Here is a 26,305-nt window from a genome sequence, read left to right as displayed (position 1 = left end):
CTGTTTTTCTCTCCAGGGGGGTTATTTCCTAATCAACAGTCCCAGGAACATGCGGCTTTTAGGTTTGCATTGTCTCAGCTCACGGAACCCCCTAAGCTCCTTCCCCAGATCGACATTGTGAACATTAGTGACAGCTTTGAAATGACATACACCTGTAAGTAGCAGTGTTTGCCATGCTCTCTCTTACTTTGGTTTCGTGATTCCTGCCTGGTATCTTTTTGTGTCTGAAATACGGGACATCTGCTCCAAACGTGTAATTCCTTTCAAGTCTATGTAAGACAACCCTGAATACATGGGTGAAGGATTTCTGAATCATCTTGGTTTGTGCTGAGACATAGGGGTAAGGTAGTGTTGTGGTTATTCAGCATGTTGTGCCTTTTCTCTTTCATTGCTTCTGAGGTGATATAAACCCCCCAACAATTCCTTCCCTCTTGTTTCTCTAACCTCTGCCCGACTCATGTTGAGGTTTTTCATTCCCATATCTCCTATAGCTGTGATGTACAACAGAGACACCCCTTTCCACCCACAGGGTGCACAGAAGCCTCTGTTTAATGTGAACAACTTCTCTAGCCCCAGTTTAGCCATCTGTCCTTGTAATTTAAGACAGACCTAGTAGAAAACAGCAGCTTGGTGCAAGCGGAGTCCAGATCCCAGATAAGTGGCATGCCTAATGATTGCTAAGAGTTCTGGTTTCAAGAACCAGTGAAATCATTTGTTCTAAAAATGAGTTTTAAAGATGAAATTTGAATTTGCACTACAGAGTCAATGCTAGGGTGTATTTGTACCTTCCTACAGCACAGCACATGAGCTGTGCTGTTCTTGTTATATTATATAGTTGGGGAAAGAAAAAAATCTGGCTTGCCAGGTAATGCAGCAGCAACCAGGGATGTTCTCCAGGAGGGATCCAGGGGAGAACAAAACCCGTAACACAGCCCTGTGGTTGTGGTAGGGGATGTCGCAGCATTTGCTTCCTTAGGAGCGAGCGGCGCGGTGCTGCGCACGAGGGGCTCGCGCTGCCGGGTGTGATGCACCAGGAATTTCTCAGTTCAACCTGGTGTCAGACACCGCTTTCATTCTCTGAGCTGGTGTGTGTGTATGAAGATTGTCAGGAGGAACTGGAGGAGCCTTTCCCTTCGTAGAGCCTTTTGGATGGTTGATGGCTCATGTCAGTAGTATCCTTTTGATTCACCGAAACATCCTCTCTGCAGTTTAGTCATGTGGAGAGTGGGGTAGAGGTGGACACAAACTGTTCTCTCTGCTAAGAAATACACAAAAGAGAAAAATGCTTTCCTGCAAAAAGAACTCGGGAATGTACAGAAGGAGAATTAATAAGGCTCTCTGAAGAGGATAAAAAAGTTATGATTACTTCTGTTGGAAGATTTGCAAATACAACATTGCAGGAATTTGCTGGCCAGTGTGACACAGGAGAGAAGTAATAATCTGGCCACACTTTCACTGGAGCATCTAATGACATGCGTAAAGTGTTTCTGTTTTCCTTAATATCCCTCTATTTGCCAACTACAAGGTTTCCATCGAGGAAAAGCAACTATTTCAGCTCAGTCCAATGGCACTTCCTTGGTGGGAAAACTAGACAAATAGGAAAAAAAAATAGACCTTTTACCTATAAAGGAAAAGCATCACCTACCTGAGGTAGAGTTGCTGACTGTGGCTGGGGACAAGCTGTTTCAGTGCTGGTCACAGGAAGAAAGCAGAAACTAGAATTTCACTAGAATAAATTCTCCATCTGCACATAGTTTTCCCTCCCTCTCGACGCCTGCTGCTAATGGTTTTGTTTACAACATTAATGTTGGTAGCAAGATCATGATGCTAGTTATGCTTCTGAAATCTGTCATTAGTACCACGGGGGCACGGGTGGTCTCACAAAAGCTGAATGGAAGCAAGGCAGCCTCCCAAAGGATGTTATATTTGAGCTCTATGTAGGGCACACTGTCCTAGATCAGACCAGCAGAGCACTCTGCACAGTCCAACTTCACTTGTCCTCATTTTTCTTTTTTTATAATTAAAAACTTCCTAAGTTCTTCCGTACTATGAAAGGCAGCATTTGTTTTGTAAATACAAAAGGTGGTGTTATTTCATGTACCTAAGGGGAAACAAACAAACCCAAATAAAGCAAAAAAAATCAAAATAAACCCCACTGAAACAAAACAGTGCCCTGCTTTTAGTACTCTAGGGCTGCTGTGAAAGTTTTGCCAGGAGTTCTCCTTCCTTATTTTCTAGCAAAATCCAAATTGCCAGGACTAGATATCAGCAGAAAGATCTGTTTATTTACAGAGAAAAAAAAACTCTGCCCACGCAGTGGTCCTTATCTTCTGAGAAAGACTGGCCATGCTTCCAGTTAAAAACACCGGGTTTTGTTCCCATGGAGATAGAGAACAGAGTGTTTCCTTGTCATTGGTGTTACCTGTTTCTCGGATGGTTAAGTCAAGGATGTTTGGACCCCGTAAACCTGGTGCTGCCCCTACCAGAGTCTCCAACAGGACATCTGGGGACAACTAATAGGCCTGGCCCCATGGCAAGTCCTACCTTGTGCTGGGATCTGGCCTCATATGCTAAATGTAGCCCTTATGGCAAGTGCCTGAAGCAGCATCATTCAAAATACAGAATATATATTAAGAATCAGTGGTGACAGCAGAAACAAAAAACCTTCTTGGGCAGCTTGTGGGGCGATGCTTAAGTGGCAGGATGAACTGCAGCAAAATGACAGCACCCTGTCTAAGGAGATCGTATGCAAAATGTATTTAACATCAGCTGTGACACTGTCTACCTCTGCCTGACATAGATCTGCATGCCAGTTAGGATGAGCAAGCTTTGGCATGACAGTGGGTGAATTTACAGTATGAGATGCACACATTTGTGCAGAGGTGACAGTGATAGGGAGCTGTTAATGATGTGCTAGTGATGATCGTAAATTGGTAACAATAATACCCATGAAAGTGATAAATCTGTAAAATATCAGGAGGCTGCTGTTGTCACTGGGCTGCCTCTGTGACAGCCCAGCAATAACTTTCACATTTCTGACACTTCCATTTGTGGACTTCTTATCGTTACAGAGTGATTGTGTGGGGCAGCATTGATCTACAGGTTCTGTGGTCCCTGTGCATAACACATCAGTAATTGATTTTAAGCAAACAGTAATCATTAAGAAAACAAAAATTAGTAGATACAGTGTGCGGTAACCTCGTATTTCATGTGTGTGGTTGATGCTAATGTTGCTGCATTGCTGAAACACGGGCACATTTCAATAACTGAAATATCTTTCTGAATAGCTTCCATCCCACAGAGTAGATGGTAATGACCAGGCTCTGTTTGCAGCTCAGTGTGTGGTGTGCCTTACCAGTATGGAAATACACACCTGCTGCATTGAGGTTTCTTAACTAAAGGTTAGGAGACTTTATATTTTTGTGCTGATTCTTTGCAGACGAAGGCAATTGTTCAGGGGGAATGTGAATTTAGAGTCCCTCCTTCAGCAGAAGCATGCAGTGGTGCCAGGTGACTGTAAAGGGCGAAATGATGGTGTGGCGTAGCTGAAAGGTTTGCCTAGTCACTTATAGTCAAGTAAAACCCTTCTGGTGAGCTTTAAAGCCATGTTCACAGGTTCAGTCTTCATCCATGTTTAGAAAAGAGCTTTACGTCCCCAACGCAGTCACCGGCGAGCTCTGCCTTGCTGGGTTGTGCTGTGCCTGAGTGCGCAGGGTTGATGCTGCAGGTGCAGGAAGAGGGAAGCTCTGTACCAGATGAGAGGACGCAGGAGGTCTGAAGCTTAGGAGAGTGCTGCAAATTCTTGCCCTGAGAGGTCTGCAGAGGACATGAGCACTGTGTCCTGTTGGCAGCAAAGAGATGAGAGGCTGCTAAATTGAGTCAACCAATGCTGGGAATGGTTTTCTCTTGTTCTTTATCTCAGCCTCCATTTGTGCATATGTAATGCACATCCCCACCCTGTGTGTAGCCCAGCTCCTTGGGGTATATGAGTTGTTTCAGCTACAGCTCCATAGCTTTATTTAATTTGTGGTGCAGACTCCTGCTTTAGGCTTCTGGCTGGAGTCCCCGGGTGAGCCCTGGCAGCGTCGGGCAGACAGTGGTTCCTCTCGCTGCCCAGGAAAGATGATGGCTCAGGGACAGATGTTCCTGGCAGGGAACACAGACTTCCCCAAGGTACGTGTACATGTCCTGTTGAGCAGGACTTGCAGAAGGTGACTCACCAGCTTCATAAAACTGTCCTTGCAAAACCCAGTCCACTTTGCAGGGCTGACCAGCGACTTAAAAAAACCTCTGTTCAGCACTGAACCCTGTAACGTTGCTGATGCAGTGGTCGGCTTTTGCATGCTTAGGTGTTGGGCTACTGAGAAAGGGACAGTCAGGACACACAGAAACAGAGTGCACCTGAAACAGAGTTCTGCACAGGACAGCAGCAGGATTTTATAACTGCAAGAAAACTTCTAAGGAGGCTGAAAAACAATGAATTTTCTTATCCATCTCCTTCCATGTGTGCACAGGTACAGTTGCTGTGGGGTCCTCATACTGAGTACGGGCTGTTGGTGCTGCTAGAATGTCAACAGTTGAATCTGTTCTGCATATTAGAAAATGAATATGTAGTTTGGAGTCTGTTCATATTTTATGAAGGCCTCCCAGCACCAATTAGAGAGGGATTTGTAGTGATCACTCACTCTGTTCTTATGTTCTTATCAATAGCAGCAAGCTTAGATCCAGATCAGCTATGAAATGAAGTATTTCTTGTTCTTGGATGCTTATGTATATAGATAAAGTATTTTTGGAGATTGCTTTTTATCTCTTAAATTACTTCTCAGAGACGGGAAGGAATAGGCAAACATTTGAATGTTCTCAAATGAGGATCTAAATTTGGCTTAATTAAACAATTATTGCGTGTTGAATTTAAAGGAAGCTTCTTTGTTGACAAACATACGATGGTCGCCATTTCTTGGAAAGGTGTTGCTGTAATTATTCTAGCAGCAATCAATTAAAATGCAATCTTTTATAATTAAACTTCCACAGTCTAAATAAGCCCAGCCTTGTAATAGTATGTAGTTGCTGTGGTGTTAGAAGACTTGTTTTTATTTTTGCAGTGTCAGAAATTTCATGTAAATGCTCTGGGATTTTTTCTTTCCCCTGCAGGGCTCAGGATGCTCACTACGACTATTTAATGTGAGCTAAGCCAACAGAAAGACGGATTTAATGATCAGATGCAGTCTGATTAGTACAACATAGGTAGTACAAGAAAGCACATCTCCTTAGATTTTGTAAGAGGAAAAGATGTGATGCAGGCAGATGAATCACAGAGGATCAATTCATGTTAGATCAAATTAAGGTGGAGGATGCTCAGTTTCTGGCAGGGATGGGCTGTAGCTTTCTAGTAAGTGCACATTTGTTAAGTGAGATGCCAACACCTTACAGAGGCAGGTCCAGCCCCAAGGAGGGTGCTAATGGGTGAAATCCTGCTGAATGGGAGGGAGTGGGTCCTAGGGGTGACACCAGCCCCCTGTGTCCAAGGTTTCTGCAGGGGTCTGGGGTAGGCGCTGGGTGCTCTGCATTCGCAGCCACCACTGAAGGTGGGAGCTTGTCCCATATGCTTTCACTGAGAAAACATTTAAATCACGAGTGCTGAGACATTTTTCTCTGCTACAGCTGCCTGGACAGGGCAGGTTGTCTACCATCATGGATCTGGGCATGGAAAACCTCGGGTGAACGTGGGCCAGTGAGGCCGAGAGGCTGGCAGTGCCTGTAGGAAGGGTTTCCCCTAGCTCTGGGTGTCAGTTTATCTCCAAAGGGTGTGCAGGCACTTAATCTTTGTGTGACTGTTTTTCTTATTTTTTTTATTGTAGGCTTAGGGAGTGGTGCCTGGGGAGAAAAGGTGATATGACACAATTAGGAAACATCAGAGGAGGAATAAGGGGAATTTCACACCTGCAAATCTATCCGCTCACCTGGAAAGGATCCCAAATACTCATTGGTGACAAGCGAAAAATACAGTGAGGTGAAATTTGGGCTCTGCAGCAGGCAGAGAAGGGATTTGAAACGCAATGAGCAGCAGAGGCCAGACCTGTCCATTGTGTGACAGTCACAGTTTTCACTCACAGCTTATCCTTCTCTAAAAATAAAGCTTTTTCGTGCGGTAAGGATCCTACTAAGCCAGAAACACATGGGCTTTATTTTTTGGCATATTAGCAAGGTGAGAGGGGAGACATTCATGGGGCTGCAAGGAAGGCAGCGTGGGAAAGCTCGCTGCTCCTTTCTGAAACTCTAGTGGGAATTTTAGATATATGTTTACATTTCCCTTAATAGGGTTAGGGCCCCAAAGGCAACAGCTCTCTGCTAGTAGAAATGGAAACAGTACCAGTTAGCTTCAGTAACATGTGGAGCTCAGGGCAAACACAGAATCAACATGCTCCTTAAAGAGGCAATAAGTCAGGGAGACTTTAATATTCTGCAGATCCAAATTCTCTGGGGTGAGGTATTAACACAAGTCTGAAGACAAAGATGCATTTATTTCAACTGCATTGCTTTAAAAAGAGATGAAGTTTTGTTTCTCTGCTCTTAGTTATGTAGCACTGAAACAGGGTAATTTTCACTGTGAAAAGGGCTGTCTGGTATGGTGTGGGGTGTTCTTTGCGGAGCTTACAAGGATTCCTGAGTAAGGAAAATATTAGGCAAGGTGCAGAAGAAGCGCCGAACAGAGCCTTTAGCAATCCACCATCATGCCGACAGAAAAACCATTTCAAAATAATACCGAATGATTAGAATAATAACAGCATGCCATCTGGCAGAAACTGTTCTCTGCTCACCTGCTGAACTGATCACTCATTAACCTGCAAAGTAACAAGTCTAGTTGATTTTTCTCATGCTGTCCTTTAGCAGCTGGACCCACTTGTTCCTCTGGGGCATTCTTAAATAAAAAAAAAAAAAAAGAAAACCAAAACAAACCAAAACCCCAACCAAAGAACCCTAACAACAACTACAGAAAACAAACAAAGCTGCACCACAACACCACAAAATAACAAAAATCTCCAGCTATGTTATTGTTTTTATTAATGTATATCAGATATTTTCCCTATTTTAAGTGAACCAACCCTTGCCAATCCTCATCTAGGGTTGCAGTTCGGGAGGAGATGTGCATATGCATCACAGAACTGACTGATCCCTTGAGGAAGTAGCAGTGAGAGGCAATGAAGAGGCGAGTAACAGCTACAACTTGCCATATCTTGGCTTCTTCAAGAGGGTCTTATCATTCTTTGATTTTATTTTTTTTTTGACAGCATGGAGGAGTGCAAAAGAAAACAACTGATGTTTAAGGTAGAGATGTAACATACAACTGATGTCAGGATTCTCATGTGGATATAGCATATGTGTGTGCATCTCTGTATGCTATAGGAGTCTTGACTTTGATTTAATAAGCAAGGTTCTTCTAATGATGCTAATAGAGATGAAATGGGAGGGAGATGAAAGATTGAGAGATACAGAAGCTGCTGTGTGTAATCTGGATGCAGGGTGGAAGGGTCTCATGTGAAAGGAAGGGCTATTTCTTATCTCCCTGCCCTTCCAAATGCTTTTCTATGATATTTACTAGCAGTAAGCTTCAATGAGCAAGATACCAATGACTACACTGATTCAGATATGGTTTTTCTCCCACTGACCTGCCAATAATCCCTTGAGAGCCCTGAGCCTTATTACTTTTTTTTCTATGCAGCAATCACACCTGATTCAGTGCCATCCATGAGAAGGAGGATGTTGCTGTTCTGGCAGGTGAGCAGCAGAAACAAATTACCAGCAGGTGAGGCAGTTTGTGGGGAGAGCACAGGAGAGCAAAGTCCAACAGAGAGCACACATGGATGGAGAAGAAATACTGAGTCAGGAGATCCAGTGTGGGAAAGGGGACAGGCAGCAGCTCTAGAGGGGCCATGGACATGCTGCGGCTGAAGTTGTCTCTTTTCAGCCCTTACCTAAGCCACAGGAGGTTTTGCTTTCTGAGGGCTCTTCCCCCTTTTGCCTGAATTTGAGCTGGAGCCTGCTGGTGTCTCCCACCTGGCAAGCACCACAGCTCAGCGCGCTCCCGGCATCCCTCGTCCTTGGTGCAACTGCCCCGGAGTCAAACCTTAGTGCTGAGAGCAGGGAATCCCCTGCATGGGGTAGATTATTGCAAACTGCCAGCGTGTCTAACACAGCCTGTAGATCTCTTGCTGCTGCTGTGACAGTCCCAACATGCCATGGTGCTTTTCCAGCCTTGCACAGCGTACTTATTGCGTGGTGTGTCCTGTTTATATATGGCTTACTGCATGATGCACATGAGTGGCTGGCTGTGTGTTGGTCCTGAGATGGGTCTGTTTGGCCAGGGAAAAGGATGACAACAAATACTTCGATGTAGACTACGATACGGTGAATGTTTGCTGGAAAGGAGGTTCTTGTCAGAGCATACATGGCAGGGGAGGCTTGGGGGTTGACTGCCTGATCTGTGTGCAGCAGGGACCAGATCAGGGGAAAAGGGGCCAGGTCTGGGGCTCCAGCGCTGTCTCTGCAAAGGGATGGGCAGCCAGTGGAACTGCAGCTGAGAAAGAGGCCTGGCCTGTAGGGAGTTCAAGAGAAATGCCTTTGTGCAGAAGGTGATTAATGCCTTTAATGAACTACTGAAGGAAGTAATAGAAAGCCAAACCACATACATCTGCAGTGGGGGAAGGGGCCAAGGGGACAGTGCTGTTGCAGGCAAGGACAGGGAAGCGAGTTGTGGTACAGCCTGTGCAGTGATGTCGTTTCCAGATCACTGTCCCAGGAAAACAGTTGGGCACAGCAGCTGTCCCTGGTCCATCCCAAGTAAAGGCAGAGCTGAGTGCATTTCATGGATTTAATCAGAATTAACTCAGTCTCTTAGCCTGTCGTAACTCTGAAGTGGGAAAACCAACACGCATCCTCTCAGATAGCAGCTGTGAGCCAAGAGACTGTTCCTAAACTACTTTGTTTGGGAACCTTACATGTGTCCTCAGTACAAATGTTGAATGCACTGTCCCCTAATTAAACTTTTACTTCCTTTGTGAAGTACCAGGTAAAGCAACTGAATTGTGTGCTTATCATGTTAGTTATGCTTTGCCAGATGGCTGTGGAAGAAGAGAGGGAAGAACCACGTCCAAGTTTGGCACAGGGTGCTTGTGCTATGTCACTGCCTACATGAGTTAGCAGCATCTTCAACCAGCAGGTCCTCAGTCCTTACAGCATTAAGAAGGGAATGTGTCCCCTCTCACTTTTCTGGCTAAGAGTTAGTTCACCTCATCTTAAGCTACTCATGAAAGTTACGTCTGTAATCATCAGAGAGCGCTACTGTAAGCAATCCTTTTGAACTGTTTTAGACAACCATCTTAGGATGGAATTGCTATCCAGAGGTGCCTGCTTATCTCCCTGTTCTATATGGGAAACTAAGGTGATTAGCTTGCCTTAGACAGCTTACTGTGAGACCTTCAGAGGTAGGTGAGATGAATCCTACCCCAGAGTGTCAGCAGCTGTATTGTGTCCTTCTGCTAATTCTTCAATACTCTGAAAGTGATAATTCACTGGTACCAAACATTTTCTTGCTCTCCCTGGTAAGCAGCCTGTAAAGGCTCTGATAAAAACAGGCATCATGTTGCAAACAGGTGGTTTTCAGTTGTGCTATTCTCTTGTATTGCTAAGAAGAGAAGAAAACAGATGTACATGGCATAGAAACTGCTCTTCTCAGATTCACCTTTATTTTGGCACAGGACTGCAGTGGCCCCTCAAGGGCAGGGCCACGCTGTTGTCCTGAGACATGTTCTCATCCTCTTGGCCTCTTTAATTTCTCCCTTTTCCTGGGTGCACTGCTGGCAGTAGTGTTTGCAGTTATCTGACAATGGTGCCTGCGTTTGCTTTTGCTGTCTTTAAGCAAATCTTTCTCCCTGTTTCTGTCAATGTGCTGCTCCTGGCTGATACTGCCTTTTGCTAGGAGTAGGCTCCAGGGGATCATAGAGTGGGTATCATCAGGGAAGGAATGCCTACAGATGCTAACTGTAGTGTTTTCAAAATAGCATCTGGGGATTTGACTGAGCAATACCCACTAGCTCTAATGGGAAGAGTATAGTGAAGCCCTTTGTGGCACTAGAACCATCTCATGAGCTTTTTTGAAAAAAAAGAGAAAATAGTGGCCTGGATTTAAAAGTAAGTAGCACCCTTTAGCAGCTAAGCCAAATCACACTCAAAAACCTGGATCAAAACACACCTGAAAATCCCTGGGATACTCTGAATCCCACTGTGGTCTGGTCCTGAGTTTTGCTGGCCATTTGACAGCGATCTCAGAGGGGTTTGGTAAGGATGTGCATTCAGGTTTCCTGTTTCAAGCCTATCTTGAGAAGGAAAATAAAGTGTGAATCTAAACCAGCAACACAAACAGGGCAACTTTAAAAAGTAGTTCCCCTTGGCTCCCAGGGCTGTGCAGTGAAATCTGGAGCAGTGTGGTGGAGGCTGAGGGTGGAGGGAATCGGGGTCAAGATGAGCAGCATCCTCTGATGGGACTGCGGGAGCCTTTGGCAAAGGTGTGTTTGTCTCAGCGCTGTCTGTGTTAATCGAGCTGTGCAGGGACTGGAGGAATGAGGTGCCTTGTTGTGGGACTGCGGGCACTTGGGCTACAGGATGGTTTGTGTCCAGAGCTGCAAGAGTTGCTGCAGAGGTGTAGCATGCAGGGGTGAGTTTTGCAGCGTTTTTTCTGGCTATCCTTGCCTGCAGCCAATACAGCGAATAATTCACTTTCAACAACAGCAAATTTACATTTTAAAAAAAGGCTCCATCAAAAGAAAATCGCACTTGACAGTCTCCATTTAGCCACGGGAGAGCAGCAAGCAGACAGGCACAGGAGGCTGCCTTCCCATCCCTTGCTTGTCTGCATGTTCTGTGGTTTTGGCATTGTGAAAATGGGAAGCAGCTGTAAGCCCTTTGGATCACAAATGAATCTGGGAGTCTGCTACCTTTGCTAATAACTCATTTATTATCATGGAGCAGACAGTTTCTTCTCATCCAGTGCAATCTATCATTTCTTAAAGATGCTGTGTGAGATTGAAAGAATTTGCTTTAAGAGTTGGCACCTGGAGGCCAGTAATGAGTCCATCTTTGGGAAGAAATTGCCTTCCTCATTGGGATTTCTTTTTGCCAGCTTTAGCTGGAGCAGTCTGATTACCACTGCCCAGGGATGTGCAGTAGGATGTGCTCTTTCCTCTGAAAAGTCTGAGAGCATCCCTGCTCCGAAAAATTCCTTAAGAGAAATAAGGGCTTTTTGCTCTGTTCTCTGGGCCCAAAATACTGATGGAGGGTTAAGAGGTTATTCCAGCCCCCTTGTATGAAATCTGTATATGCAAGGTCTGGCAGGTTAAGTCTACCACATACAGTATCACACCCACAATTGGTACCTGCTGCTGCCTGGTCTGGATTTCACACTGTTCCAGTGCAGCTTCTTCTGCCCTCTGTGTGCCTTGCTCATATCAGCCCATTTGCTCTCTAAAAGTGTGGGGTTACACACTGAGAACTGGGCTGCGTGACTATTCTGCAGCCCCAAACAAGCTCCTGTACCCAGAGATCTGTGGTCAAAGCAGATCTGCAAAAGTGTGCTTCCCCAGCATTTCACTTGATGCACCAGGTGAGGGTCTCACAGGGTCCCTGGTGCAGATGTTGAGCAGTCTGATGCGGGCACCCCAAATTGAACCCTCTTTGTCAGGAGTATTTGCTATAGGGAGCAGTGAGGTGATGAAAGCCCATGTTAATTATGCTCTTTGCAGCAGCTATGAGCTCATGGCAGTCTTCTTGGCTGCTGTTATCTCCTGGCTACTTAAAATCCCAGACTGTCAACGTGCTTCAAGGGAATTTGCTGTCAGAGTCAGCAGGAGAGGTGGTGAGATGTGCTGGTGTGTCTGGCAGCCTTGGACTAGAGATGGGATGCCCCCAGGTGATGGACCACTGTGACTCTCTGCAGTTATTTTTCTTAGTTTTCATATTTATTTGGTTGATGTGGTTTAACCTTTATTCCTGTAATTTGCACTGATGAATTATTCCAAGCAAAACTAGCATTTGTCTTAATTTTGGTTTGTTTTTCAAGCATCTTTTCGATGCAAATGGAAATCAGAGCTACACGTACATGTTTCTGCACTATCGGTTTCCTGGATTGGAGATCAAGCTCTTTCTAAAGCAGGTTCACTTGATGCAAAGGCACTCAAGGGGATTTTGTAGTCTGTGAACATGTCACTGCTGTCTTTACCTTTCCTGCAGATTTTGCCCAGCAACACTGTGCTCCACCCTGATTTTTGCTGGTTCTTCTCTTCCCTGCAGCAGGGTTTTGCTCTTGGCTGTCCTGCTCCTTTCTGTGCCTGTAGCTGTTGCAAGCCCCATGTTTATGTCCTGACAATCTCATGGATGTCGTGCTGTTCGCCTGTTGCATCTCTGTGTTGTCAGGAGTTTAGTAAGCTCTCACAGCAGTGTTTCATCATTATTCCAAATATTTCACCATTGTTTACCAAATGTTTGGGGTCCCAATTGTTAGCTTAGGCCTGTAAGTATCAAAAGTTAGGTATTTAAAAGCATTTAAATATTTGCTGATTTCTCTAGGAGCATCAGTACCAAAAGTGATCTAGTATGTTCCATGTGATACAGGGTGTCCCTGTGGGTCTGGTTTGAGTGTAGCACAAACAGGATTAATGGTTTTTTATTTTATCCAAAGCATTTTTTTTTTTAATGAAAGAACAAACCAAAAGCCGGGATTACAGCTCAATGATTTTTTTTCATGGAAGGTGTGTTTCTGTTCATCTGTTCTGTGATGCTGCTGCTGTCTGCTGCAGAACAGGGTCTGATGCAGCTAAACCAGGATTGCTCGCATGGTCGACTTTCTTCCTGCCCACATAGGGGTGAGCAGGGGCGCTCAGCCCATTTCCAGCTGTTTCTGCCCCCGATGAGGGGAAAGGACAGTGCTGGGTGCACCCAGCCCGGCTGTGCTGTGGTGGAGGGTGCAGGTCTTGTATCGCTGCAGTCAGCTCCTCCACTCTCTTGGTTTGGCATGATGCTGTGACAGCCCTTGCATGGGAGATGATCCCCAGATCCTTGTCTGTTCCAGAGAGAGATCTTGTTCTGGGATATTGCATCAGTCTCACACATTTTGTGGTTTGTTAGAAGAATCTCCTGCCAAGATAAGATGACTGAGGAGTTCTAATGGCTTATTTATGGTGTTTCTCAAAAAGTTGAGGGGGGGGAATGTGCAAGGGGATATACTAAGATATCAACAGTTAAAAAAAAGTATTCTTGAAAAGGGTGTCGTGTTGGGAGGAAAAAAAAAAAGTGTTTTAGGCAAGTTGTAGAATCAGGGATGGATGATAAATGGGAACTGAAGGCTTGTGGCAAGTGCATTAAACACAGCCACTAACATGGTCTTTTAATCAACATTTGTTGCAGTTTGGCCCCATCCACACACAACAGCTAAAGCGTGTACTGAAATGCCTCCTCTGATCCCACGTCCCATGGCTCTAACTGTGGGGCTGTGCAAATTGGTGAAGACACTGGCATGAAAATGGATGAAGTCTGAGGTCCTCAAGGAGCAGCACCTGATGCACTGGGCTACGTAGGCTTTTCTGCCAGGAATCTAATCACTTTTCAGACATGTCCTAATGTTAACAGAGACTTTGACTTCAAGCCTCAAATGACCTACCTGTGCCTTTGAGACCTTGGCTGTCTCAGAAGCTTTTATTTCTCTTGTGTGTGAGGCTGCATACAAAGGGTGACTTTAGGGGGAAGTTACATCTTGAGGCTTTTTTAGATATGCTCATCCTGGTAGCTATTTTTTGGTGTGGTGTTTTTCTTTTTTTGGTGAGACTGGACTAGGGGAAGGAGGAAGGGCTGGCATTGATGAGGCACAACTGAAGCCACTCTGGCAATATCTTGAGCCCCCTCCAATTCAGCAGCATCTGCTTAGCTGGCAAGGGCTGGGTGTTCAGAAGGGGGAATGTGCTATCTGTGACTGCCAGGGGTGAGAAAGTAGAGTGAGTCCTTCCTCGTAGGAGAGGACACAGCTTTGCATTTCTGGCCAGTCCCACACTGGCCTCATTTTCTTGCTTAGCCTCATGTTTACAGTCCTTGTTCTTCCTGATAAATCTGATCCCCCTTTGGTAGGGTCCACAGATCCCTGGCAAGCTCTCCCGTGTTTGCTGTCACATGAGCAGCAGGGGATGATGTCTGGGAAGTGATGGGGGAACTACTCCTTTTCTCCTGGAAGCGCCAGGCAGCATATGGGTAAAGGCCACGTAGATGCTTGAGTGGGTGAACAGAAACTACCTCTGTATGCAGGATTCTTTGGAACACTTTCCACCAAGCAGACTTTGCCACAGAGCAGCCCAGCAAAATGGAAGTGCCAAGGGGCCATGCTGAGTGGCCACAGTCCGTATTATTTGCCATCTGTTCTCCCATTGCTGTTATGACAGCAGGAAATGTCCTTCATGTCGGCAGCGTAGGCTCATTCATCTCCGCTGCCCAAGTGACAACAGCATGATTCACCTGCTTGTCTCAGTCTTTGTTTTCCTCCCCAAATGTGGCTCTGGGGTTTGGCCCGTATGGATGCCAGCTTGGCTGACACCCTTGGCACCGCTGTGCCTTGCCGGAGATGGGACAGGCACGGTGCTGGGGGTGAATGCTGACATGAATAAGCCACTTTGGAAGAGGATGGACTGGACCAGCTCTCCTTCTCCCTGCTGCCCACAGGGAAGCGTTTAATCTCCTGATGGGAAGAAATTCACAGAAATGTGTTTAAAATACTACCCCTTGCACAGAGGAGAATGGCTTCTCTTGATTTCACTTCTGTGCAGCACCAGGCAGCCTTGCAGTAGGTGAAGCTTTTCAGCTCAGGTGATGTGCCCTTAATCTTCTCTTTTGTTTTTTAAGGCCTGAAGAAGGATCATTGACAATTTTCAATTGAGTGGAGATTTTCTTCTATACACAAAATTTCTTAGGAAAATAAAGGTTAAAGTCTGTGGATCCTCTGTTTGTCTGAGCCAAGCATGACACCCCACTAGAATTAGACGTCCTTCTGTGTGTCTTCCAAGCTTCCTCTCTATGCCATGTGAGGAAGACAGTTTGGGGGCACTTCCCTCAAGTCTTTAAGTCTTTAAACTGTTTTGACTGGAAAGCAACCATGTATTTGAGGAGTCTGTCCAGTCGCTGGGGGGATCATGAATGATCCTTGACCTAGACAAAGTTGAGATCTCTTCATGCCTGCATTAAAGCAACCAAGAATGAATTTGTTGGAGTTTACTTCTCCCAAGTGAGGACCTTCTGTAACCACAAGACTAGATGCAGCCCAATACAGGTTTCCCATCAGACTCAAGGTAGATATGCTGGAGATAATGCAAATGAGGAGAAATGTATGTTTGGTTTTGTTTTCCCTGCTGTGATTTAGTAATAGTGACCAAGGCAAGGCCTGAAGTTTTACAGTCTGAGCTTGGCAGAGAAAAGGAGAAAACATCTAACGACTGCAAGAATTATAATTATTGTTAAGCATTTCTGTGGTGCTATTAAAGTATGAAGTGAGTTGTGGGAGGGCTGTAAATAAATGCTTTCTCCCAGGACATCCCTGAGTTGGACCCTGGCACGTGCAGTTTTGCTTCCCAGAGTGACTCCCTTTTGAGTTGCAATCAATAACAAAAATAACCATATGGACAGTCAGACGCACTGAAAAGTCAGTTTGTCTGATGTGATATCTTCATCTTCTTATATGGGAAAGCAGCAACTTACTGCCTGTAAAACTTTTTATTTTCTGAGGATACTAGAGGTAGTTGTGCAGAGGGGGCATTAGCCTTATTTAAATGCCCGAGATATTTATTGAGGACATGCTTCCTCTATATTCTCTCATGACAGGATGCCCCAAATCCAGTGACACTAATTAGCTTCTTAAACTTTTTTTTTCCCACCCCCCAGCTATGGCCAAATCTCTTTGGATTCAACAGAATAGCAAAAATTTAACAAAGTTTAAATTGGGAAAGCATATGAGAAGAGAAATCATAGGATAAGGTTCTGTGCCTGTTAACTGATGACATTTATAAATTATAGCTGAGAGATGTTATATCAGTGGAAATGGAAAACAGCTTAGTGGATTATAAAAATACCCTCTATAAACCATTATAATGCCTAATTTTTTAAAAAATCTCTTATGGTAGGTGTCATAAAAATGAATTCTAGCAGAAAGGATAATTTTCCCTCAGTAAACTGGCTAGCTGGTGATTAGAGGCTGTCAGGGAGAGCAAAATCTTCATTAGGCTGAGGTGCTGAAGTTCAGCTGAAGGCAGCAAGGCTCCCATCTGTAGGGAGGTGTTTGCTTGTGGGTGAAGTGGATCCAAACCTGCAGGGCAAATATCACCACAGCAAAATGTCCTCCCATCCCAATGCAGCTTCTCTCAGCCAGGAGGAAAGGAAGGCTGAAGAGTGAGTCGTGGGGCAGAACATGAAGGGGGATTGCAGAAGGACAGCAGCCCAGCAGGGAGGAGCAGGGGTTGCTGGAAGCTTTGGCTGTGGATGTGAGATAGGACAGTGACAAAAGATGTTTGTGGAATGTTTTAGGAGGAGCCACAAGGTGGTGATGGACAGAAGAATGCATTCTGATGTCTACAGTGCTGCAGTGATTCTGGTTCCACCACTTTCTCAAATACTGAGTATATTTGAAATTAAACTTGCAAGAAAGAGAAAGCTGCAGCTCTGACCTGCAATATGAATCAGATATTTCCGTTGCATAGTGTTGGCTGGTGCATCCTCTTTCAGAGGCTGCTACACCAGGTTTCCTTGCTCACTTCTCTGGGGCCCTGGGCACCTCCTGCCCCCTCCTGTGCCTTCTTTCAAAAAGCACAGCCAGTGCTCAGTTCTGGGCTAGGATATTTAAGGATGTCATGTTTTGCAGTACATTTCCAAGCTGCTTGCGTAGGAAAGGGTAAATTACCTATCTCCCCCTGTCCTCTCAGTCTAGTTCCTGGGATGCATTCAAAGGTGCCTGTTCCCTCGCTACCTTTGAAGCCTTTGTGTCAGCTCTCCCCATAGATCCTTGTACCACAGGCCTCTTTTGTGTCCTGCCCGTATTATTTTTCTTTCAGAAGAAGAAATCTGCATGTGGGATAGAAATGGTATTAGCTTTCCCCATGTGAGCTTGCAGCAGAACTGCATTTGCAGTGTGTCACTGGGGCTGTGCCAGGCTATTTTCACTGGGACATGAGATGTAACGTATGGACTCCAGCTGAGCACCCTATGGCACTGGTGCAGGTAAAGCACAATATTGAATTACACAACATAGGGTGTCGAGCAGCCTACTTCTGGTTGCTGTTCTCTGCAAAGGGACTTCATCAAGACATGAGCCAAAGAGATGAGTAACAGCCTTCAAATTGAAAGCTTCTGAAAAAAATCTCACACAGAATAATCCAAGGGTGACCTACACCCCGGTTCCCAAAACTCCAGTTGGCTTGGGAGTGAGTTTTCAGTCACAGAGAGATGAGTTGTCTTGCCTCTAGGCTTTTTCTGTTCTCTTGTACAAAGAACCAAGGCCTGACTATAAAAGGAATTGGAGGAAAAAGTGGGATTTATCTGGCTCTTTTCCTTCCTTTCCCATCACCTTTTTTCCTGTAGATGGCACAGCTGTGAGTCTTCATCTGTCCACTTTGCACCATAAGTACTTAGATGATGAGAGATCTTAAGGACGCTTGATTAACATATAGGTTTTTAGTGGGGAAAATACAAAGGAAGAAAAGGTAGGAGAGGTCTTCTGATTACAAAGCTTTCTTGTTTCAAACGAAGTATTATTCAGAGACAGTACTGGAGCAGTGACTTCTACAATTTTATAGTGTCACCATATTCGGGGGTTTTGCTAGCAACCTGTTTTCTGTAGTCAGGTTATGCTCTGGGAAACCATTTTCATTTTTAGAGAGTTTCCAGCCCAAATCTTTTAGCGGCAAGAACAGACTATACCCTAAAACTGTACAAACCAGGGAGCAAATAAGTAGATTATGCAATTTATTAGCACTGTTAAGCCCACTGAGTGTTTGTTAAAAATCAGAGCCACTGGTTTTGTCAGGTAGCATTGCTGTGCCCATGTAATAGCCCAGCAGAGCAGCTCAGAGCAGAGAAGCAGCAGCTCCTGGTTAGATTTTCACAACCCTTTTTGGCTTGTCATGCGCAAGTAATAGTGATAAACACCCACAGTCTCTTCACTTCCAAACTAATACACCCGATACCCACTACTGCACACATTCTTTACTTGCTGCCACATTTTTGTCAGCGGCAAGTACACGTGGTGGGTTGCAAAGTAATTATTTGCATATACCCATAGGTGCCTACTAAGCCAAATGAGAATCCCTTTACTACCTACTTGTGGGGAAGGGTTCCAAAATGATCCTCTGGGCTCTCCATTTTGGAAGACTGGAAAAAGAAAGCAAAGCTATATTGTTTGGAATCTGGGCAGGAGTTTTTTCTGTAGGGTTTTTAGTATTGGGTTTTTTTCCTGCTGGGTGCCTGCTATTCCCACCAGAGGCATGGCACCAGGTTTTGCTATGTATTCACATACGTTAACACGCAGTGATACTACAAGAGGCTCTCCAGTGCAAGGAACAAGTGTAGGCAGAGAGTTGATTCATCAGGAGACTTCAGCAAAATGGCAGCATGAGAGCTGAGCTCCTCTTGGCTGCAATATTCCTTTACATTGATGAATCTTGTCCTCACACCTTTACTGTAGCCATATGCAGGGATTATTGCTGTTATTCAAGCTTGTCTTACCTGTTATAAACATCTGAAACAAAACTGGGGGAGCTTAAATGGTGAAACTTTGCATGGCTGGTGGCAGAGAAACTAATTCTCTTCATTTTTCAGATGTTTTATTTGAACAATTGTCTTAGAAAAGGCCTCCCATAAGAAAACTCCATCCTGTGAAATTCCTGAGGGATCTGACAAATCAAATGAGTAGTCTACCTGCTAATTAGGTGACAGCTGCCTGATTATATTTGTTGCTGGGAGGAGAAATCTTTTGGGTGGAAAATGGAAAAGTCTCACCTAGATGTGGGAGAGGATTTTACAGGTGTGAATGCAGATGTCTATCCATCTTTCTCAACCAAACTAGAACAGAACAAACTACTAATGGTTATTTTTGAGGATCTTTCAAAGGCATCAATACACCATGTCCTGTGGGGATTTGTCCCACACATGTCCAAGCTCTGTTAATGCACCCAAATCCTGAGCAGCACCATGTGCTTCCAATCAGGTCCTGAGCATCCTTTTGCACTTGCTGGCACAGTTCAGTGTGATTTTTGCAGCACTGACTCCAAAGGCAAGGACAAAAACAAGTAGTCAAAAAACAATAACATTCTGTTGTTGAGGCTTCCAGTGTAGCGATCTCCGGTTTGATTTACACTTTAGTATGTTGTGGTGTGTGTGTTTTGTGTTGTTGGGTTTGTTTGTTTGGTTGTTCTCCCTATGGATAGCCCTCTGTTGGTCTCCCACTTAGAAATATATTCTTCATAAGCACCCCAGCAGAAATTGTCTGCTGGAGTCTACAGACAGCCTGAAATAAGGAAAAAGATCCATGTCGTATTCCTCCCTCTCCCCACACACTCATCACTGTATCTTCTCCCAGTGGAGCAATGCTGAAGCCTAAGATATTGCTTTAAATGTCAGTCATTTAACTACTAGTTATTTTAGCAAATAAGAGTGGGACTGTCTCCCTAGGGTTGACTGAAAATTGTTAAAGGAGAAAAAAAAGACAAAGGAAAAGAGAGAGAGAAAAGAACAGAAAGGACAAAGGGAAGCACCAGGCAGAAAGACTCGTGATGCCAGGATCTGAGAGAAACTGAGTCAGAGGAAAGCGTCACAGTAACATCAATAGGCTGTTCCCTACCGAGGGGTTCAGGGAACAATAATGAGCCTTTTGTGATGTGTCTAAATTACCCAGTCTCATCCTCAAGACTGTGTTCTGACTTGGGTCTCTGATTTTCCTGCTGGTATCGGCAGCAGCTCTGCTGCCGTCTGTGCTTTGCCAGCCCAGTGCCAGTCGCTGGTTCAGAAGGAGGCAGCAGAGGTGAAGGGAACCATTCTCTGAGGTGGAGGATGCTCCTGTGTTTGACAGATGGCAAAGAGCTGCTAATTAATTCTGTGAGAAGGGTGGGAATCCTCTTTCCTTTTGACTCATTTCTTGTTCCACATCCTCGTCTTTTCATGTTGTTCCTGAGTCCAGTTAACCCTTGGTGGAACAGAAATTGAGCTGATATCTACTTATAGCCTGGAACAATTGAGAGGTTTTCTCTTGGAGAATCACTTTAGCTCCATGAGTTGCCAAAGCAAGTTTTCTCTACATTCAGGGTGTATTAATATGCTGTCAGCTGGTTGTTCTCATGAGTTGCGTTCATTACATTTCCTGAGGCTCTGGTTCTTTTGGCACAGAGGGCTGTATGAGTTTTAAATCTGGAGATCTGGAGTTTGTCCATGCACGACTTTGAAATTCACTTTGGAAAACATTTGAGGAAGGAAAAAGCAATTCTCAAGTCAGGAGAGCAGTGTTGGTGCTGGCAGAGAACCCCACAGAGCAGAAAATCCCTCCCAGAAAGCCTTGTTTCATCCAGAATTACTCGCAATAGTCCTTCGAAAGTGTGTATCAAATGTGGATATCCACAGTTGTATCAGCTACTAGTCAGACCCAGAGCTTTTACTGGCATTACTCCAAGTAACCAAGAACAGAATTGGCTGCCTGCCTGGGGATCCCAAACCTGACCACAGGCAATCATCAGGAATAGTGTGTTTTTTCTGAGGATAAACATGGAAAACCCACTGGGGGTGTGGGGGAGACCCCCATGAAAACAAAACAAACAAAACCCAAAACAAAACCCCACAAACAAGCATGCCCCATAAATACCAAACAAACAAAAAACACCACTAACAAACAAACAAACCCCACAAAAACAAACAAACAAGAACCCAATAAAACCCTAAAAACCACCACCACCCCAATGACTGGAAAACAACTGTTTATATTTACGATATATATATTTAGTTATATTTTTAAAAGTTATATTTTTAAAGTCATAACTAGTAGAACATAAACCAAATATCTGCATTTTGTGTTTACAATTATAAACTGTCTCCTGATAATGTTGCATCTGCTTGTCATTCTTACTATGGATGAGGGAGGGCAGTAAAAGTGAATTTGTGTGTGGAGTCCATGTAATATCCATTAGGAAAAATGATGCCTGACAATTAAGAGCGGCCTCTCGAGAGCTTAATCATCACTTAAACTGAGTACAAAAGGAGGAAATCAAACCTTTTGTAAAAGCTGGAACATTCTTTTAAGAAATAAGCCAAGGCACACTCTTTTGTCTCAAGGCTGTTCTGTGCAGATGAGAGCAAACTACTGCAGCAGTTCGACAAGAAGATATTTTGCGTTGTCCATCAGGGGTTTGTCCTTCAGCATGATGCTCTAATATTTAAAAAAACTAATTACTTTCTCACAGAAATAATAAAAGGACTATTTACATGTGGAAGATCAGATTTAAAAGGAGGCTCAAGTTTGCTCTATGATTTGCACCTTATTTTTAATACTCTGTCTGTATACATAAAAACCAGGTTGAACATAGCTGGTAATGAATTAACCCTAACTCTTTCATGCAATTTTATCCATCAAGTTTGAGCGTGCAGAACATATTTGTACAGAAATATCTGAAAATCCTACGCTGTGTAATACAATTGCCAAATCATAAGTATTTTTTAGTGTTTTTACTAGTCATTAGCTATAGAGGGCATAACATAGGAATACAAATTCCATTTCACTGTGCTTGGCCAAATATTAAGCTACTCAGTTTGCTGTCTCTGATAACTGGGCATAGTAGGCACTTAAGGGGGAAGATTATAAAAGATACTGCCTCCTGATTGGACGCTATCAATAATGTAAAGCTTCCTCTGCTAGAGTTTGCATCTAGAGTATCTTGTTCTATAGCTGGCAGGGGAGCAGACCCCTGAATATTTGTGATCTCAAAGTTCATTTATACTGAGGCTCGTCTGCACAGAATTCCAGAAAGCTGCACAGTCCTAGTAGTCTCCTTAGTATCTGTATTCCCTAAGTCATCTGTGACCCTGGATGTTGTTTTAACCGTTGGCGCATGTTTCATTCTACAATATCCATTAGGACGTTGGCAAGGGTTTTAACTGCTCCTTTGCCCTTTTATAGGATGGAAACTCTCTGTCCTTATACCTTGTGGGGCTTGCTGTGTGCTACAAGTTCTTTGTGGTACTAATTTTGATTAGTGCACAATTTATAGCTCCAGGATCTGACCAAATGGGTATGTAAATGGAGACAGATGCCTCTTGTGGCACCTGTAATGGACTGTTTCAGCCATTAGATCTGGAGAAATCATTTTTCCAAGGCCTCTTTCTCTCCAGGGGGAGAACTGTTGCATTATTCATGGCCGGTATTTCCACTATAAATTCTTGTCTCATGACTACATCCTGTCACACTTTTCCCCCCTCAGCGCTCTCCTCCCCCAGTTCTTTTACACTTCCATGTTTCTTGTTCCTTTTCAAAGCTAGAGGTGTGTCTTTTGAAGTCCTAGGGAAGGAAGTATTCTGTCATGACGAGAACATGGAGCACGAACAGGTTCTCACTGTGTGTGATGAACAAGGCAATACTCTTTTTTTTTTTGCATATACATTTCGCCCCATCAGCAATGGAGCTGATTTGATTTGCACGTTAAAAGAAAAGTACATCCACCCATCTCTTCTCACTGATGGTCGAAGGGAGCGATTTAGTAGCTAGTTTGAACATCTTGTACCACAATAGTCTGCTTCAAATTTTATGCCATAGGGGAGTAATTCAGATAGCATGGACCAGCTTCATCTTGGATGTAACAAGAATATGAACTTTTTCAGTCTCCACGGATTGCCTTATCCCCTTGCATGGTTTCTTAGTAAGCAATTGTTTTAGAAAAGAGTAGGAATGGCAAAATACATCCCTAATGGGAGAGTGTTATGTTTTCCATGTCTTTGTTATATGTAACTTCAATGTGCACTTAAATGAGTAGCATCAGCATAGAGCCAAAAGGTATTATGTAGAAAAATAAGTGTTTGGGGAATATCTGATGAATAAAAATAAGAATCATTTGGAAGATCTGACCTTGCAAATATTTAAGAAAAAAACTGTTTTCAGAGCCTTGCTCAAGATATTTCTGTATTAGGGCCTGTGGGATGTTAGGTACAAGAGCATCTTTTCTCTGTGGCAGCATCCCAAACCATCCTTCCAATCTTTTCTCAGCTTTGTCCCTGCTTTAATAATGAAACAAATTCAGACATTAAAAGAGAGAGAAAGCGGTGTTATAGGAATGTAATTTTCCATTTCTGTAATGATTTTTTTTCTGACATTTCCAGAAACATATGGCCCTGTGTTCTGCGAGCAGTTTGTTAGGATGTGCTGTCCCTCTGCTTTGCTTCCCAGAACACACGGTCCCCCACACACATGCTCACACTGACGTGTGATGACGCCCAGCATGGCACTTCAGTCTGTCGGCAGCAGGAAGGCAGGATCTGTGCATCCCATCCTCTCTGGGTCCCCCTGAAATTCAGTCCCTGTTGTTTCAGGAACAAGAGTTTATGGAGATACACCTCTGGGTGGCTTAAACTGTCTGCTTTAGAGGAGGTGGTTTAAGTAGAAAACCAGTCAGCAGTGCTGAATTTATGGTTTTAAATACCCTGAGTTCAAGCCAGAGCTCAGGTACCCCAAAAAAAGTTCCTTGGGTGTTGTGGGCAGCTCTGCAGCCTGCACAGGGCTCCGTGCTGCTGCTGCTGCTAGAAGGCTGGGAATTTGAAGAGATTTCAGTGAAAACCTTTCTGTTGCATTTACCCTCATTTGCAACATGTTACACAGGGCTGTGTAACTGAAAGGATAGTAATGGCAGTGGTTTTTAAGTCTTCCATTGGTCTCAGCAAGTGGAAATGCAGATTGTGTGCTTCTGGTGTTGCTGTAGGCAAAAAGCAGCTGCAGATCCTGCAGCCAGAGCCCTGTTGCTAAGGAGAACCCTGTGCAAGACAGGGGAGAGAAGTCTCCAAAATGCATGCAGATATGCAGGGTTTCCCTGTGAATGGCTCTCTGCACAGAGCTTCACTGCCCAGCCACTGCAGATAAAGGAGATTGCAGTAGAAATTTAAGTAGATTCTTGTGACTGAATATATACATTATCTGGGCTTTGCATGGCTCTCCTGGGTTGCATGTCAGCTTTTTTTAGTCCAAAGACTAGAAAAGATATATGAAAATACATATATGAAAAATCTGAAAAGAATCCAATGTGCTTTAACGTTGATTGTTCCGAGGACCCTCTCATATAGCAAAAACCACCTCCCATTTTGCATTCCTTTTCCTATTCAGGCTGTTTTTTCAGGAAAAGGTGGTGTGGGAGACTGAGACCAGGAAGGATAATGCAAAGCTGATGGAATCGGAGTGGGGCAAAAACATCACCTGCAAGTGGCATCAGGCCTGGGGTGCCTCCATCAGAGCAGAGGATGCTATGGACCAACCTCTGCTGCGGTACGGGGATGCCTGTGGGCACCAGGATGCTGTGTCGGCAGGGGCTGTGTCTGAAACCAAAGAGTTATTTTCATTCTGCAGCAGACGGGGCTGTGACTGCTGAACAGACAGCTCCCGACCTCCCAGCAGGTGTCCCAGGAGAGAGCGGTTTGCAAGCACAGCAGCCACCCGAGGCTGCCATTTGCTGTGACACCGTTTCCTCGAAATTCCCCCTCCCCAGCCCTGGCAGCAGCACTTCCAGGAACGATCTCTCCATCTCCTGCATACAGAACCAGGAAACCCATTTTGCTTGTGGATCCCTGAAGACTGGATGGGAGCATCCGACCTCACTACACAACTCAGCTAATCAAGCTGCTGAGAGTAATTAAACTAGAGCAATATCTGTTGTGATATTTAGAAAAAGACATGCCAGGGATGATTATGCTACTTTTTCTCCTTCTGCTTCTCCCCCCACGCACTGACCTGTGCAGAGCACCAGCCACAGGGTAATAACAGCTTGGTAGCTGTACTTCTCATCCTGAAGAGCGCTTGTGCAAAGGCTCAGTCTCACTGTGTGACAGTCAGGTCCCCACAGACACTGAGATGAGCTGTGAAATGCAGTCTCTGGCACTAGGGAGAGCTGGGAGTGGCCATCTCTGCCTACCCACACCAGGGAGGTGTCCATAGAGACAATACAGAGGCTCTCCCAAATGTACAGCTGATGGTTCTCAGGGAACAGGTGAAGAGTTTCTCTGAATGTAGATGTCTGTTTATAGAAGCAAGCAATAAAGTCTGGTGGGGAGAACCTAGGCCCACCAATTTAAGAAATTCTGCATGTCAGTCCAATATATTATGGTATTTAGCATGGTTCAGCAATAGCTTTTTGTGTCTGACTCTGGGCAGTTCACTTCAATAAAGACAGAGACTGCTTGAATTAAGTGTTGGAGGGATCCAGGTGTGTCACAGTCCTAGAACATGACAGAGAAGAGGAGAAATGAACTGGATTTTAGTCTGTAACTTGGAAATGTAGCTGCAGAGGGAAAACGAATAAGTTGTTCTGGTTGTCCACTGTGGCTTCCCAGACAGTGGGAGCTGGTGGCTGGACATTGGGAGGTCAGTCTGACAGCTTGGTTTAGGGATGTACTGAATGAGGTAGTGGCGAATGGAGAGCTTGTGGAACAGGCTGGAGGGATGTCTGCCAGTGATGCCTTGGGTAGAAGCAAGCCAGGTCCATGGGTGGCTGGTCCAGCCTCCCTAGGCACCTTCTGGGCTAGAACTCTACATTTGGTGAAAAGGCAGGAGGGCTGTTTCATGCTACACCAGCAGAAATCTTGCTGGATTTTCACCCAGAGAGGAAAGGGACTTGACTTGGCAGCTGTGGGGATTGTTAAGGTTTGCATTACCACAGCATCTTCCAAGAGAAGTGATTTCCTTCACGGGGCCGTATTACAGCTCACTGATTTCATAAATAACCATGTTTTCTTTTTGAAACATCAAGTAATGGCTCCTGGAGGTGTTGTGCAGCTGTATGACCTCTGCAAACTCCTCTAATCCTTGAGAGACTTCCCCCCCGCCCCTTCCCCCACTGCCCCCTTGACTCACTTATTTTTAATTATATTTACAGCATTTAATAACTAACTCTAAATTGCCTTGATAAACCACTCTGTTCCTGAATATGCTTAAATTGAGTCTGTTAGTCTGTGTGGATTATCCTCTTTCCAGAGCCAGTGGAGAGAGCAGGCTTCAGTG

At 44.5% G+C, this 26,305-nt stretch overlaps 1 protein-coding gene across 4 annotated transcripts in view; it reads left to right on the top strand.

The window, feature by feature from the left end:
* GRIA1 (glutamate ionotropic receptor AMPA type subunit 1) overlaps nt 1-26,305 on the top strand; it is a 124,410-nt gene that overhangs the window by 2,379 nt on the left and 95,726 nt on the right. For all 4 annotated transcript variants that reach the window (XR_010466005.1, XR_002414611.2, XM_005503370.3 and 1 more), the window contains 1 exon segment: nt 17-154. Coding sequence is in view for 2 of the 4 variants with exons in the window: in XM_005503370.3 (XP_005503427.1) it covers nt 17-154 (138 nt within the window). In the remaining 2 variants the exon portion in view is untranslated.

This window comes from Columba livia, chromosome 14 (genome assembly GCF_036013475.1).
Source record: "Columba livia isolate bColLiv1 breed racing homer chromosome 14, bColLiv1.pat.W.v2, whole genome shotgun sequence".
In the NCBI taxonomy this organism is placed as follows: Eukaryota; Metazoa; Chordata; class Aves; order Columbiformes; family Columbidae; genus Columba; species Columba livia.
Note: the sequence above shows the minus strand (reverse complement) of the source record. Positions and strands in the feature narration are given on the sequence as shown.